The following is a 15,904-nucleotide window of genomic DNA, read 5'->3' as shown; positions in this document are numbered from 1 at the left end:
AACTTATTATTCTCATGATTTGTTTTGGGTGTGATTTAGTTTTGGATTTTTTGTTTTTCAACATTACATTGTGGGGATTTCGATCGCTTATGTTTTTGTGTGTGGACTTAAAACTATCAATATACGCGACCCTTTCTGGGGCTGGCCAGTTACTTTATTTAAAGTTATCATTTTTGTCCTGTTGTGTTTCACCTGGGACAACAACTCTCTACACTCCTTACGTGCTAAACATTACATTTTATCCTTACCGGATGTGAACTAAACACTGTTCGATTGGTTTGCGTTATGCGATTTACATTGAAAATGATTATGACATATTTTAACACATCCAATATTTAAAATGTTTCGTTAAGTTCTATTATAATAATATCTGTTCATTTCTAACGTATCGCTTATGGTGCATTGGGGGGTAGGAAAAGGCGAGAAAAGAGGGTAAGCAAATGTTCTTAGCATCGTTTTATAAATGATACTTAATGGATCTAATACAACATATATAGATATTAGCGTCTCGTAAGCCGTTTCATTGATCTTCTTCAACCGCTCTCGTTCAAACATTTAATTTGTAGTTCTAATGCTGCCTCTGATTCAACCGCTTGTTTCCTTGTTTTTTTTGGCATAACAAATTTCTCCATGGGATTGTTTAAACTTTTTTCTTAACTATCCATTTGAAAGGGGATCTTTTACGGGTTGCGTGCTTGGTAGTCTTAAATTAGTTACATTTATATCTATATATTGAATATAATTGTGGGCCGGTCGGGTATGTTTATGGGGGTGTTTGCGTGTGGGGCTTGAATGTGTGTGTTACATTGCTATTTGTTGTTAAGCTTAACTAAGTATCTATTAGCCCCAAACCAGTTTCCACTTTCTGTTTCTGATATTTTCGGAAAACAGAACTCGTAGCACTTTCTACTACCCTGAAAAAGGGATATTGGCATGGGAGCTCATAGCTTGTGTCGCTCTGAATTGCCATTAGTCTGTCTGATTTGTGTGTATTAGCACCAACCTTGGGTTGCTTACGTGTACCTAACATTGACCTTTGGCCACAAAATTCTTACAGGTTAGGAGGAGCTCGGCCGTGGTCAGCCCCCGGCGGCCATTATCAGTCCAGTGGCTTGCCGAAAAACAAAATGCTGAGCAAATCGTTGAATGACAACTAAATCTGTGTAGGACTCGCTGCCTGGGACGTGGACGCAACGGCTGCCGATGGAGCGGGTGAGGGATTCGCGGGGGCTGTGTCTGCACTACTGGCCGCTGGCGGAGATTCAGTCGGTTGGCTGCCATTGGTCTGACCAGCCTTCGTCGAATGGTCTGCCTCCGGCTCGGTCTCCATCTCCATGTTGCACCGCGCATCGCCGCCTGCCTCGGGCATCGGCTCGGGCGGCGTACAAGCTCCCTTGGGGCGGGACAACTTCACCGCGGCCGCCGCCGAGGTGGAAGCCTCGCCGCATGGTTCCTCGCTCGTTTCCTTAGACGCCCCCGAACTGGGCACATTCGAGTCCCGCTTGAGGATGGCGAAAATGCTCTGAATGTACGATTCCATGGTGATCAGCGTGATCAAACGCTTCTCGCGCTCCTCGTTGAGACGATCCTGAGCGGTCTTCTTGTTCGACGCCTTCTTGTTGCGCTTGGGCGTCGGCTGCAGCTCATCCTCCAGCTCGGTCTCGTCGTCGGACGAGGGAATCGACGTCTTCTCCATCTGCTCATCGTCGCTGCCGGCAGGAGTGGGTGGTTTAGTGCTGTCCGGCACTGTCTCCGAGTTGCCGCTGGAGTCCATTGAAGCATCTGCCGGCTTGTCGGTGTCCGTTGAGTTGGCATTCTCGCTCTCGGATTGCTGCTGATCCTTTTCCTTATCCTTCTGGGCATCTCGTTTTAGCTTCTTGTTCGGAAATGGATCTGCGAATAATATAGACGATGATGAGTGTCTAAATATTTTTGGATATTTTTGGATATTACCCCGCTCCGACTCCTTCCTGAATCTCTCGCTCTTGTTCTGCAGCGCTCTTAGAGATCCTCGCAGCTCCTTGCGCACTGAGGCTGGCACTCCGGTGGCCTGCGCAATGATACGGATGGCAAACAGATCGCCGCACAGCTCGTCGATGTCGTCCTTGGAGTGCATCCCGTAATTGATCGTGTAGATCATGCGGGCCACCGGCAACTGGGCGGCCACCTTGTGGTAGTAGAGCTCCAGAAATTCGCGCACGCAGGTATCCTTCAACATGCTGCGCTCGTCTCTCAGGACATTGTGGAGGTACTCCACGAGCAGTTGATTTTTCACCAGCAGCTCAACATATCTAAGAGGAGGAAATTGTCGTTAAAAAGGTAAAGAAACCTCGTATTTATATAGCCTCCACTTACTTGTGCGTCAGTGCATTGTTGTGTATGCCCACCCAGAATTTGGGGAAATAGTTGAAGTGCAGCGGCGTGGACTCAATGGCCACCAGGCATTGAAGCTTGACCAGCGTGTCGTTCAGAGTGCCCGTGTTGACACACATGCGCATCATGACATCGATGAAGTCATGGTAGGGCCGGTAGAAGGACTCCACCTGAACGTCGTAGTCCGCATCCAGGCCGCGTGGCGTCAGTTCCGCCAAGGCGATGCACATCTGCACCATGGGACGTGGTGGACGGGGTGAGTTCTTGGCTCCCAAAGGCCACGGCGTATGCTTGGCACCGCGACGCGGGAAGTACGGCCCCAGAGGACCAATCGCATTGGGCGCATTCGCCACGGACAGATGACAATTGATCAGGATGGGCGCCAGAATGCTGATCGTTTCCAGGCTGGTATTCCGCACCAGCTCCTTGAGCACCTCCAGCGCCATGCGACTGATTTCCGGCGAGTTAAAGGTGTTGAGCAGCGTGGCCAGCCGCTTGACTGCATCCGGCAGAGCCTTGGCCAGCGCCGAGTGTTGGTGCTGCTGGCGCAGGAAGTGCTGCTGCTGGAACTGCATCTGTTGCAGCTGCTGCAGTTGCAAATGCTGCTGCATCTGCTGTTGCAGCTGCTTCTCCTTCTGCTGGGGCGTCTGCGGTGCCTGCGTTTGGCTTTGCGACTGCTGCTGCTGCTGTTTCTGCAACATCTGTTGCTGTTGCAACTGCAACTGCTGCTCCAGCTGCTGTTGTTGCTGCTGCTGCTTCTTTTGGGCCGGACTATCGGTGCGGGTTCGCAGCGTGGCCAGGAGGAGCAGCATCTCGCCCAGGAGGTCGAACAGGTCGCCAGCCACATGGCAGGCAGTGGCCTCGTGATGCATGGAATGTAGCGTGTGCAGCGCCTCGAAGCACATCTCAATGCCGCCATTGAAGATCACCATAGTGCGGTCCTCCTCGTTGTCAACTGTAGTTAGAAATGTCCATTAAAATATATTGTTTTCATAACTAATTTTCTTTGTTTAATTACCCAATATCTTAAGAGCGCTGATCAGCGTGGACCAGGAGACCCGGGCATCCAGGCTGCTGGTGTAGGACACGATCACCGCCCTCCTAAACTGGGTCACATCGAGCTTCTCCTGCTCGCTGGCATCCGGGTGGCGAGTGGCGAACAGCGCCATCAGCTTGAAGAGCTCGTCGACGGCGGCCGCGTACTGCGTGGGATGCGGAGTGATGTTCTTGAAGGCCCACTGGAGGTTCTGGTGCTGGGACAGCTGGCGGGTGAGGGCGCGGCTCTGCTCGCAGCACAGACGAAGCAGTCCGTAGTAGGCGGGCAGCATGGAGCGATTGTAGGTGACTATCTCCGCGTCGTCATGGTCGGCCCTAAATCATTTGGGTTAATAAATGTTAAGGCAAAACAGAAATAATATGAATCCTCACAGTATATAATTAAATGCAATATTGCGCGTAATCTCCGGGCAGTTGGCCACCTGGGCAGCGTTCTCCGGACAGTCCACCAGCGAGTGGTGCCAGAAGGTTAGCAGCGCGTGCTTATTGTGATGGGCCGGAACACTGGGCTCCGAGAGGCGTGGATGAAACAGCTCCCACAGGGAGCGCATAAACGAACCTATCTGCAAGTGGCAAACAAAAAAAAACAACCCATTTAGTACTGATCATATCGGTATTACAGAGAGAAGTTGCCGCTGCCAAACTTGCCATTAGTTTTTCAGTCTTTGAAACCATACAATAGCTGAGCAGGTTGAAGTAGGCGGTCAGCTTGGTGGTGCCATGAGCGCCGATATCCGCATAGACGCGTGCAGGGCGCAACAAGCGCAGGAGCAGCGTAATCACCTGGTGCAGCACCGCCTGGGCATCGCTGTTTATATCGCTGTGGGAAGATAAGTAAGAGAATTAATGGATTGTAATAAAATACAAATCAATGTATCCTTACCGATAGCTGTGCGGATTGAGTGCCAGCAGCTTGTGCTGTGAGTGAGCGCGGAAATTGGCCCGGAAAGGTTGCGAGGGCACCAGTGCCACCAGCAGGAAGGCGGCAGCTGCAAAGAAATCGCAGAATTAGTAAGGCAATCTCTCAATCGAATAGAGCCCACATCTTACCGTTCCGCACTCGCGTGTTATCATGGGCCAGCAGGAATTGCTCGAGCCACTGCTCGGCTGATTGAAGGATCCAGGCATGGGCTATCTTGTTTTTGGTGGCCTGCAGCGAGAGCCAGTCGAGCACGGACTGTGGACAGTACTCGGCCGCGTCCCACATGCGCGGCAGGATGAGCTGGGTGAAGCAGGGCAGGCCCACTGGACCGCCCTGCGTCTCGGTGAGCAGGGTGAGCAGCTTGAAGAAGGGCGCACACAGCTCCGTGTGCTTGGTCACCGAGGCGAAGAGCATGCCGATGATTTGGGTGGCCAGGCGCTCATCCCAGCGACAGAGGGCGTGGATTAAATGCTTGGTCTGGTGCGGATTAATGCCGTCCTTTATTTGTTGGTACAAAAATGGAAACCCCTACGAAATATAAGCGAAACAATTAAGAAACGAAAGCAGGGAACTTGGAACACAGGAAAAACAAGTGGTAATGGGAGTTTTTATCTTGACTTTATGGGGTTTCGGAATTGTGCTGATGGATTGATTGGTAAGCTGGTTTGGTTTTCGATTTGGAAATGGCATGCTTGAATGATTGATTGGTGGATTGATTAAGCTTTTTGAGTATAACCTTGCCGCCGGCGATTGCAGTAAAGTCTTTGGGCGAGAGCCGCAGCCGGAAGTCGGGTCCTCGCGATCTCTCCACTAGGCTGGCGCACAGAGCAATCATTTTGTCCAGGGATGCGGGACGCATCTTCTCCACGGACAGTGCCTCGTCCGAAGAGTTGTCTTCGTTGTCTGAGCTTATGTCTATCTGCTCGGAAGAGAAAGAACGTTAGAAATAACTATCTTAGCTGCGAATCACCTTGATCAACTAACGCTGTCCGTTTGCTTGTGTCCCAGATAGAAGTCCACCAGACTCTTTAGTATCCCGATGCGCAGCAAGTACATGGCCTCCTCGTCTCCCATGCGCGAGAACTCGCATAGCAGTCCAAAGTACTCGGACAGGTGGCGGAGATTCGCTCGGGCGCCGTGTTCCAACAGCGAGATAAGCGAACCAATGAATCGGGTGACACAAGAGGCCTGACCAATCAGCTCCTTGTCATCCTCATCCGTCTCCACATCCAAGTAAAGATCGGCGTGTGAAGCGCTGTCGGAATAAAGAGTTCATAAGTGTTAAATAAATATTGTTAATCATTTTACTTACCGCAACTGCTGGATGACATGGATAACCAGACGCTGGAACATCTGACGCACCATTTGGTTGGGACACTGGATTAGCACCTGCACCGGCCAGTAGGGCTCCAGCGACATGTGCGACAGGAACCACTCGCAGGCCTCCTGGCTGGCATTGAACTGCTTGGTCAGCAGCTCCACCCAGGGCACCATGGTGGGCTACATAAATAAGGTAACATTCAGAGCCACTCTTCCAGCTTTATAAAGGTTAACCCACCTTTTCCTTGGCATGAATAAAAGTCTCAATGAAAAAGGACACCGACAACTTGGCTGCCATGCAGGTGACGTCCGTTTCCGATATCAAGGATTGGGGTATGTGCCCACATATTTGCCACATGAAGCTGTCGAAAAATCAGTTTATAGTTAAGTAAAATTTAAGAGTTAAGTATAACTCACTTGAAATAAGTGTGCTCGAAGATGTTGCGATCCTGCAGGAACTGTCGGTTGTCCTGCCAGATCCAATCCTCCAGCTCCTTATTCAACAATGGACGAAATAGTTGCAGCTTCTGGGCAGCCTTCGACGTGGAAGGCTGCTGATCGTTGCTGGCTTTGTTGTGGCTATTGTTGCTTGACTTATGATTATCACAATTGGCTGTCGGCTGCTGCTTCTCCTCCTCACTGCTCTCGGTTGTCTTCTCCGCTGCCTTCTTATCCGTCTCTAATTTCTCGCTCTCTGTTAATGGCGAATCATTTTCCTTTTTCTCAGGCTCATCCTCTTTTGCCTTGGCCACGGCTGTCTCCTCCTTTTCAATGGCCTCCTTGGATTCTTTCTCCTCCTCCTTGGCAGGCTGCTCCTTGTCTTTCACCTCATCACCTTCCACATCCACATCTGCTTTGATCTCGCTGGCGCTGGTCTCCATCTTAGTGGGCTCCTCCACCTCGGCTTTCTCCTCCACAGTGGGACTAGGCGTTGGTGTAACTAGCAGCTCGGAATGCCGGCGCTGCAGATGCTCTGGCAAACGGCGCTCGTAGAACAGCATATACGCGGAGTTGGTTTTCTCGAAGCTAAAATCCAGATATTTCTCCGTTACCGAATCGTAGGTTTTGCTCTGTAGGTTGAAACCGGTAAGTATGTGAGATTATAAAGGAAAACCTATCTACTCACCGTCATCTCGCCGCCAAAGCACTCGGCCGCAATCTGTGATGGATCAAAGGGCTTGACTTCGGCATCGTTAAAGAGGAACCAGCGCTCATGGGGATGGTAACTGGTCTTCGTGCGCTCCTTGATAAAGCTGTAGTAGTGGCCGCCATCCGCAGTGCCCGTGTGAACAGTGACGCCCACTAGCTCGTACCTGAAAGCAATAAAGAAAACAATAATTTATGCATTCTATAAATAAAGAAGTACTCACTCGTAGCACTCCTCAATATCGGCATCCAAAGTGGCCTCCGCCTTTTCGTTGTCGTTCTCCTCGCCTCCAGCAGCATCTGCTCCTTCGTTCTCCCGCTGGCGCCTCTCCCGCTCCTCCTTGTACTGCTGCGGCATCAGGGTCTTCTCCACATAGTGGCACATGTTCAGTCGCAAGGGGAAGGAGAAATGCGTGTTTACCTTCTCCTTCAGCATGGTGACCATATTGAACGTGTAGCGCATGGTGTTGAAACACAAGATCTGTGGCAGCTTCTTGAAGCAGGCTCGCTTCTCGGCGCGAACTTTTTTGCCGCACTGCGAGCAGGTGTACATGTTGTCGCCCTCCAGCGTATCCTTTACGGTGACCTCGTCCAGAGATTCCTGAAGATTTCGCATGTCTGCCACCTGGCATCGCACCGTATAGAAGTCCTCGGCTGTTCGAGAGACATGACCGCAGTCCAGGGAGACGACATTGTTGCTCAACGATCCACAGAAGAGCCTCTTCACCAGGTGCTTCAAGTCGGGCGTCATATCCTCCAGTTTCGAAACCAGATCGATGAAGAACTCGGCCATATCCTTTTGCTCACCGGTGTTTAAAGGCTGATGATCCATTTGGTATACCCGGCAGAAACTTCGCGGGTTGTAAGACTTTCGCTCCGATTCCAGTAGATAGGCAAACATTCGTTGTAACTCCAGTAGAGTGGGTCCATGCTTTCGTGCGGCAGTGGGTGGAACTCGCAACACGGCTGCTCGAGCTTGTGGCATCATGTACAAGTGCTGCACACAAGAAGCCATATAGCAGGTGGCTCCCAGATTGGTGAGTCCCACGTAACCGCACTCGGATCTTCCCTCATCGCGCGGCCAATAATCCCAGGGATACGGCTGCTTGGGTCCCGATTTGTGCTGGGCCAAAAGACGCCCGTGCAGATAACCGTAGTTGGTGGCGCATCCTCGGCAGAGTTCAACCAGCAGATCGTAGGCCGAAGCCCGAGAGGATGCCGACTTGCACTTGGGTTTCTGGCGATCCGCCGGCGATGGCATGTCAAACAGAAAGCCAATCAGCTGCTCAATAAAGGATAATGCCTTGGGGGTGTACTTAAAACTGGTGTCGTACTTGATTAAATTGGACATGAGGTTCAGGAGTCCCACCAACCCATCATCCTGGTAGCCATGCCGCAGCTCGAAATAATCTCGGGTGAGAATGCTTTGCGATATGCTTTCGCACAGCATCTCAATGTCGATGTGCTCCTCGGCCACCATTTCGGGGGACAGAGTGTCCACCAGTCTGGCCAGCAACCAGAAGTAATCGCGGCAGGCGGGTCCGTATGGATCCTTGCCCTCCTCCGAGAGCAGAAACTGTGTGGGCTGGGTGCCCGAGCTCATCTGTTCGGCCAGCGGCAGCAGGGCGATCAACTTGTGCAGCAGTGGAGCCAACAACAAACGATAGCTGTGTGCGTTGCCCAGGCAAATTCGGTAAAGGCCAGCGCAAATCTCTCGGCGCACAGCCGGCTCCGGGTCCTCGAGGATAAACTTCTGCAGCCAGCGGCAGTGATCCGTGTCCGATTGGGCCCAAAGAAGCCTTCGAGCTTCCGCCGAGGCGTGCACAAAGCTCACCAGGATGTTCATGGCGAACTGGATGAGCTGTGCTCGGCCCCAGAAACCGGTGCGTAAGTGTTGGAACTGATAGGGAAACACCATTGGGTTGGCCGTGGTCGCCTGATGCTGCTGGTGGACTTCGTCGTTGAGGATCGACGAGAGACGAGTCAGGCACTCGGGCACTTCCATCAACTGTAGCATAAATGGATGAGGCCTGGACATGAGAACATGGGCATCCGCCGACTGAAGCTCCTCGAATCCCAAAAGCCAGAGTATCCGCAACAGACTGGCCAAGCAATCGTGGCGCCACTCATTCAAAGCCAGCTCCTTGGGATGGGCGCTCTGTTGCAATTGGCCGCCGCTGAAGATCTCGTAGAGATGCCGCAGGCCACCGCACTTGACAAACGCCTCACTCCACTTGTTGTCGCCTTGTCTTTCCATCACGGAAAGCGGCGGTGGCGGAGGAGCTGGGGACGGCGGCGTGGAGCAGCCCACTGGACGCTCCTTTTCCTCACTCTTCTTTTGCCGCTTGCTGTGCTGCTTGGGCTGGTTCTCTTTGTCACCACCGCTGCTACTGCTGGCCTCCGTCTCCACATCCTGCAGGCTGGCACTTGGAGTCGGCGTCAAGGGGGCCTCTAGCTCACACAGTTGCTCCTTCGCTTGCTTGGCCTCTGGTGGCGGTGGTGGCGGCTGCTGCTCGTTGCTATTGCGCCGCCTGCCCATCGAGGACTTCTTCACGCGCACCTGTTCCGGTGGATGGCCCATGGCCAGGCTGCCGTTGGACTCGTTGCGTCTGGAACTGGTCAGAGCCAGGCTCTCCACAATGTGCAGCGAGTACATGAACTTTTGCAGGTTGTTCGGATCGAGAAGGTCTCGGAACTTCTGCTTGATCTGCTTGCGCTTTGTGGCCAGCTGCTCCTCTTCGCCGCCAGCATCCAGCTGCTCCAGTTCGCCAAGGTCCGTGACCAGACCCTTGAAGGCGTCCAGGATGTGCGGATTGGTGGGCAACATGGCGAGGATGTCCCATACGCGTCGCGAGAGCAACTGTGCCTTGGTGTGGTGCTGCGGATTGACAGTCGACGCTTGCGGCTGCATATCTCCGAGGGTCTGCATCAGACAGAATAGCTTCTCGAAGTACTTGGGCTGCAGGAGGAGCACAGTGGGCAAACACTCCTTCGGTGGCGGCGGCAGCATTGACGGGTGCTCTAAATTCGATTCCTTTCGCCGAGCTCCTCTTCCTCCCAAAGATACGTACACAATCTGGTTATCCTTAAAGCCAGCATCTCCGAGGCTTCGTTCATCGTAATCCGAGGTTAATTCCTGTCCCTGGGTGATTATGCGAAGCGGCCCATCGCTGAGAAGTAAACCAAGCACAGGAGCAGCCAGTCCAGTCTGCAGACTTTCCCACCATTTAGAAACCTCCGCCTTGAGGTCAGCAATTAGATCACAGGCGTGCATTTGCAGCAAGCTCTTCTCCGAGAGTCCCGCCTGCTGTAGCACAATTCGCAGTGGCGGACCTGCTCCCTCATTCTTCAGGTTGCTATGCGATCCAATGCCCTTGCCTTCGATGGCCCAGCGGCGCAGGTGAAAGGCATATCGTCGCCGGAAAGTGTCCAAATGGGTGTTTAGCAAAAGCAGACCGCGCTGCACCCGCATTAAAGCAGTCTCGTCATCGATGCTAAAGGGGAGAAAAAGTCACCAGTTAATGAGAATGTAAGGGGAGAATTAGAGCCCTGCATGAATGGATTCAATGAATTATTTTAAATTTTTTGTTTTATATGAATTCATTAAATTAATTAGAATTTTGGGGCCTATAGCTCTAAAATAAAACCACTGTTAGTTTATAGTTTTTAACTAAAAGTTAGCATTAGATAATAATAATAATAACTAGAGTTTTGAGTTTAATAGAATTGAATGAATTTGAGTTTTGAGTTTAATAGAATTGAATGCATGAATGAATGGCATGAATTCCGAAATAATTCAAACGATAATTTCTTTAGAAGAAGAAAGTCTCATAATTTTGTGATTAAATCAGTTAACATTGATTTGTTAAAAATTTCCCACTTTTTGTTCTCAAAAAAAAGCACAAAAAAAATCTGGCAAATTAAAAAAATTGCATTCATTCATTCAATTCGAAATAAATTAAACAAATCAGAAATTTCATGGCATACTACGTTAAAACAAAAATTGAATGATACACGCAGGACTCTAGTGAGGATATAATAAAGACTCACCTTTCCAAGGCGGTGGCCGCTTGAACCAGGTTTTCCATGCACTGCGAAACGAATTCCTTCTCCAGCCGCAACTGTTGCCCCATATAGTACATATTAATGTACTGGATGGCCGCCAAGGAGACATCGTTGCTCTGGGCGCGCAGTGCGATCTTCCAGAGGTGATACATGCCCACGGCGCTGGCGCTGGCCGAGATCTGCTCGCTGTGCTTGTCGTACTCGGCCATGGCGATGCGCGCGAAGCTGCAGAGCTGCTGGAACAGTCCCAGCGCCACCATGGAGAACTCCTCGGGTCGCAGCTCGGGCAGTTTCTTCAGATACAAATGCTGCAGGGCTTCAATGCCCAGAGCATGCTGATCGCCGCCCTTGGCCTGTGCCTGCAGCCACGAAAAGTAGCAGTCGGCACACTCCGGATCGTGGGCCAGCCACTCCCACAGTGCGTCCAGCTGCTCCAGCGTCAGGCGGAAGCTCTTGGGCGATCCCACCGTCGAGAAGATCGAGGATAGGAACTGCAGTCGCACTGAGACCTGTGTCTTGTGCGAGTAGAGCTGCCCGCCCAGCTGCTGCTGCTGTTGCTCCCCATTCTGGGTGATCAGTATCTCGGCATGGCGACGCGCATAGTGGCGTATATTGTTGAAGAAGCACTGCATCATCCGGTGATTTCGTTCGGCCCACAGCGTCATCGAATGCGTGTCCGAGGGTCGGAACTGCTGGAACGAGGCAAATAGCTTCGGGAGTAGTCGCAGACTCACAATAACGCTCCGGTTGCTTGCCACGTTGTACAGGCAGCCCTCTATGAACTTTGTCCGCAGTTGGCGGTCCATGCTGAAGCACAGGAGTGTAGCCAGTGCCTTTTCCGCCTCGAGAGCCAGAGATTCGCCCAGTTGGCCCTGAAAGTTAAGATTCATTGTTATTTTTCTGCATGTTGATGGTTATTAGAGCCCTACGTGAATCATTCAATTTTTGTTTTAAAATAGTATGTTAATTTTATGTGAAATAAATTGAATGTTTTTCTAATTTATTTCGAATTGAATAGATGAATGAATAATTTTTATGAATTTTTTGAATTTGCCAGATTTTTTTGTGCTTTCTTTTAAGAAGAAAAAGTGGACAATTAACAAATCAATGTCTACTGCTTAGTAAACAAAGTTCAGGCAGATTTAATCACAAAATTATGGGCCTTTCTTCTTCAAAAGAAATTGTCGGAATTCATGGCATTCATTCATGCATTCAATTCTATTCAACTCATAATACGAATTCAAAATAATTCATTGAATCCATTCATGCAGGGCTCTAATGGTTATTGTAATAACTACAAGTAACTTACAATTTTGTCATCTTGGAGCAGATCCCAGAGCAGTGTGTTTCCCGGCTGGCAGACGTCGTTCAGCTTGAAGGAAGGCTGCACTGGTGTGCCACTCGCCTTGGGTGAATGGTGCTGCTTTCCGGCGGAAGCCACCTCCATTAGATCCACATCAGAATCCGACTTTGCCTTGGCCGCTGCAACCACTGCGGCGGCTGCGGCGACGCTGGCCTGGCGATTCATCGCCACCAGCGTTTGCTGGGCAGTTCCGGTGGCCGCCGCGGCAGCAGCTACGGCAGCTGCAGCAGCCGCCACGTTGGACTCCCCGGACTTCTGAAGAGCCATCGCCGATTGGGCCACCATCATGGCGGCGGCAGCAGCGGCGAAAGCCGGCGGAACGTCTCGACAATTGGCACGGGAACTGACCAACTGCGCCAGCTCCTCTTCGCATGGCGACACGTCCTCGTCATCGAAGTCGGCCAGGTTCTTCTCGGATTTATTGCTCATCGGGGAGGAGTAGCTGCCGTCGTTCTCGGCGCCGCTGAGTAGCTCGCTGATGTTGGTCTCAATGGCGCGTATGTAGGGTCCCTCGCCCTGCAGATGCTTCAGCACGGCGGCGGGCACCAACGTACTCGTCGCTCCATCGCTGCACTCATCGCTATCGGCGAGGAGTTCGCCCTCGCCATCACCGTCGCCATCGGCATCTGCCTCGTCACTGCTGGGCACATCCTCAGCTCCGTCCCATATTTCGACCAGTTCGTGGGGCAGAATGATCTGCTTGTTGGCCTTTTGGCGGCGTCGTTTGTTGCTCGTCTTCTTGCGACTGCGGTGCAGTTGCAGCTCCAACGCGGCGCGCGATTGCAGCTCCTCCTCGCTGCTCGTATTGTCGATAATGTTCACAATGCGATTGTTCCTGTGCGATTAAGATTTGTTAACATTGTGGAACAAATATTATAAATTATACTTACACCATGTCCACTTTGGCCATATCCTCGGGGCTTATTTGCTTGCCCTTTTCGGTGGTGGGGTCGCAGATGTGTCGTCTATGCCGCGCCTGCTTGCAAGGAGTAACCCCATCGATGGGGCTCTTGTTGCCGGCACCTCCGCCGCCTCCGCCGCTGGCAATGCTGCTGTCGTCGGCGCCCACGTGGTCGTCCTCCGTGTTGCTGCCCTCAATGCTGCCGCTGTCGGAGCTGGAAGCTGTGACATTGGAGCCCAGCAGGTGATCCTGCATCAGGTTCATCTGGCTGCGCGAGCAATCGCGCGTCCACAGCTGTTTAGTTAGAGCGGACGCTATGTAAATGCTCTGTTCTGTGTGCTCTTTGGGATCCATGCGGCAGAGCAGTGAGTAGAGGTGCATGGCAGGACGCGAAGACAGGTTCTTCACGAGCGAGGGCAGGATGTCGAAGATCGTCTTGGAGCAGTGCTTCAGCTGGGTGGCCTGCCAGATTAGCTTGATGTCCTCTTCGGAGATCTGATTCTCCACCGCCAAGAAATTGAGCAGCACGTGCGCCTGCTTAACGATCTCCACGTGCAGATTGGGACCAAACAGGTGTTGCACAATATGATTCTCAGTCAGCCAGTTGGCGATGCGCTGCCCGAACAACTCCACTTCGTTGACCGTCTCGGTGGTGCAGATCTCGTTGAATAGGTTGATGTGTGCGTTGATCTGGGCCATGCCTGAAAAAGATTTTCGATATCATTTAGTGGGAATAATTAATATGTTAAAAGCTGTAAAATGCTCAATTTTAATAGTTTTCCATCCTAGATCAACAATTTTCACAGATTGGTTCATATTTCCATTTCTGTCGATAATAAATATTAATTTATAATGTTTTATTGACGAATTATATGAAACTTTTAGAATTTGTTGACTCAAAGGCTTTTTAAAATGTCCTATGTTAATAACGCTAGTCTATGATTTATGTAGCATCTAAGAATATATAATTTAAAATCATTTAGTGGGAATAATTGATACTTTAAAAGCTCTTTAAAAGCTGTAAAATGCTCAATTTAAATAGTTTTGCATCCTAGATGAAAAATATTACCAAATTGGTTCATATTTTCATTTCTGTCTATAATAAATATTAATTTATAAAGTTTCACTGACAAATTTTATGAAACTATTACAATTTTGAGACTCGAACGCTTTATAAAATGTCCTATGATCAATCTATGATATATGTACATTCCAAGAATTTATTCATTAGTTGATAAAAAAAAATTGTAAATGAATAACTGATAATTTTTCAAATAATTTATGTGAAATAAGATTGTTGTGTACTTCTATAGTTGTTTTAAAAAGCCTGTTTTTTTAGGTTCTACATTCTAAATTATGTATATCCTACCTGCCAGTCGCATGGTCAGCGTGGTCGACGTAAAGTACTTAAAGGCCAGCGCCAGTCCTTCGGTGTCGAAATTGACGGCCACGTCGAGTGGGTCCCGCATGGAGGACCACACGAAGTCGGCCATGGCGCGGGTGGCGGCGGATCGGAGGCTCTGGTCGGACAGCTTGCACATGTACTGCAGGATGCGGCTGCGCAGCGGCACGAAGAGCTGCGTGTTGCAGTGGTAGTTCAGCCAGAGCTTCACATTCGAGACGGCGGCGGTCATTGAGTGGGCGGTGGACACCGGCAGATCGGGATGCTCGAAGCACAGCGACATGGCGCCAAAGCCGCCCGAGTTGCAGAAGAGGCTCACGTTGCGCAGCAGGAAGATGGGCAGGTCGTTGTCGTGCAGATCGCAGATGAGGGCCAGGTGGTGGGCCTCCTCCGCCTGCAGGTCGTCCAGGCGCGAGTGCATGCCATGCTTGTGGGCGATGTACAGCGGGAAGTTGAGCAGGAAGACCTTGGAGACGAGCACGAGGAGCTTCTCCACCTCGGGCAGGATCCAGGGCTCCTCGGTGTACTGCAGGTTGGCCTTGTGCTGCGCAGGGGCGGCTGTTGGCGGGGGAGGGGGAGTGCAGGGTCCAACTGGCGGTTTCTTGGGCGGCCCATCGCCTGATCCCTGGGCCTCCTCACTGGCGCTGCCTTGCGATGGCTCCTCCTTCTTCGCTTCTTCTTCCGGTGGACTGGTGGACGTCGAATCCTTGCCCTCCGCCTGGGTCACCGCCTCCTCGCGCTGCTGCTGCTGCTGGGCCTGGGCCACCACCTGGGCGGCGCTGGCCGTGAGCCGCTTGTAGTTGTCGATCAGGTGGTCGATGTGCTTCAGGTGCTGCACTGTAAGGCAAATGAGCGACTGCACCACCAGGTTGAAGCGGTCGTAGTTCTTGGTGTCCCGGTAGAGGCACATGCACTGGCGCTGCGGCCAGGACTGGATGTAGTTGAAGGTGGTCTCGATCTCGCTCTTCAGCAGCAGCTGGAACTTGAGATCCGAGCTGGCCACGCGCACCTCATCTGGAAGAGAGAGGGAAATCGGGATAGTTTGGGGGGCAGGGATGGGGGCCTGGACACTTTTCACTTACACAGCTCCAGGAGATTCTGGAAGTCGGCGCACACCTCGCACATGGTGGACCGATTCGCGGGATGAGGGGGCTTCCAGGCAGTTGGGACCGCCTTTCCAGCGGTCTACGGAGAGGAGTCGCAGTCGTCGCAGTCTGGGACTCGCTGTCGCTGGCGGAGTCGCGGTCGCTGTTGCAGTTGCGGCTGCGGGCACTTGCTCTTCTCGCTTTTCGTTGGTCGCTCGGCTCGCTCCCGGCGGTCGTGCAATGCCATTTAGGATGGCGCCCTCGCCTCTCA

The 15,904-nt window shown here is 51.5% G+C and overlaps 1 protein-coding gene across 3 annotated transcripts; it reads right to left on the bottom strand.

The window, feature by feature from the left end:
- puf (ubiquitinyl hydrolase 1 puf) lies at nt 1-15,772 on the bottom strand. 3 transcript variants are annotated; one of them, XM_017143325.3, is made up of 20 exons: nt 15,631-15,772; nt 14,516-15,562; nt 13,136-13,847; nt 12,192-13,080; nt 10,868-11,754; nt 7,042-10,311; nt 6,798-6,984; nt 6,089-6,741; nt 5,910-6,033; nt 5,664-5,851; nt 5,336-5,606; nt 5,088-5,270; nt 4,480-4,879; nt 4,313-4,418; nt 4,078-4,249; nt 3,802-3,992; nt 3,392-3,744; nt 2,356-3,328; nt 1,954-2,291; nt 1-1,893 (listed from the first exon to the last, which is right to left on the bottom strand). In XM_017143325.3, exons 1-20 carry the CDS (start codon nt 15,671-15,673, stop codon nt 1,154-1,156), a joined length of 11,727 nt encoding a protein of 3,908 aa, XP_016998814.2. In that variant the 5' UTR covers nt 15,674-15,772; the 3' UTR covers nt 1-1,153. The 3 variants fall into 3 exon arrangements, 2 of the variants coding, with proteins under 2 accessions (XP_016998814.2, XP_044251438.1); XM_044395503.2 differs by having other exon boundaries at nt 1-2,291; XR_011418995.1 differs by lacking the exons at nt 1-1,893; nt 1,954-2,291; nt 2,356-3,328; ... (2 more) ...; nt 14,516-15,562; nt 15,631-15,772 and adding an exon at nt 11,812-11,835 and having other exon boundaries at nt 3,606-3,744; nt 3,802-4,249.
- Between the last annotated feature and the right edge of the window lie 132 nt (nt 15,773-15,904).

The sequence above is a fragment of the Drosophila takahashii genome, chromosome 3R, assembly GCF_030179915.1.
Source record: "Drosophila takahashii strain IR98-3 E-12201 chromosome 3R, DtakHiC1v2, whole genome shotgun sequence".
Lineage (NCBI taxonomy): Eukaryota > Metazoa > Arthropoda > Insecta > Diptera > Drosophilidae > Drosophila > Drosophila takahashii.
This window is presented reverse-complemented; position numbering and strand designations above follow the sequence as displayed.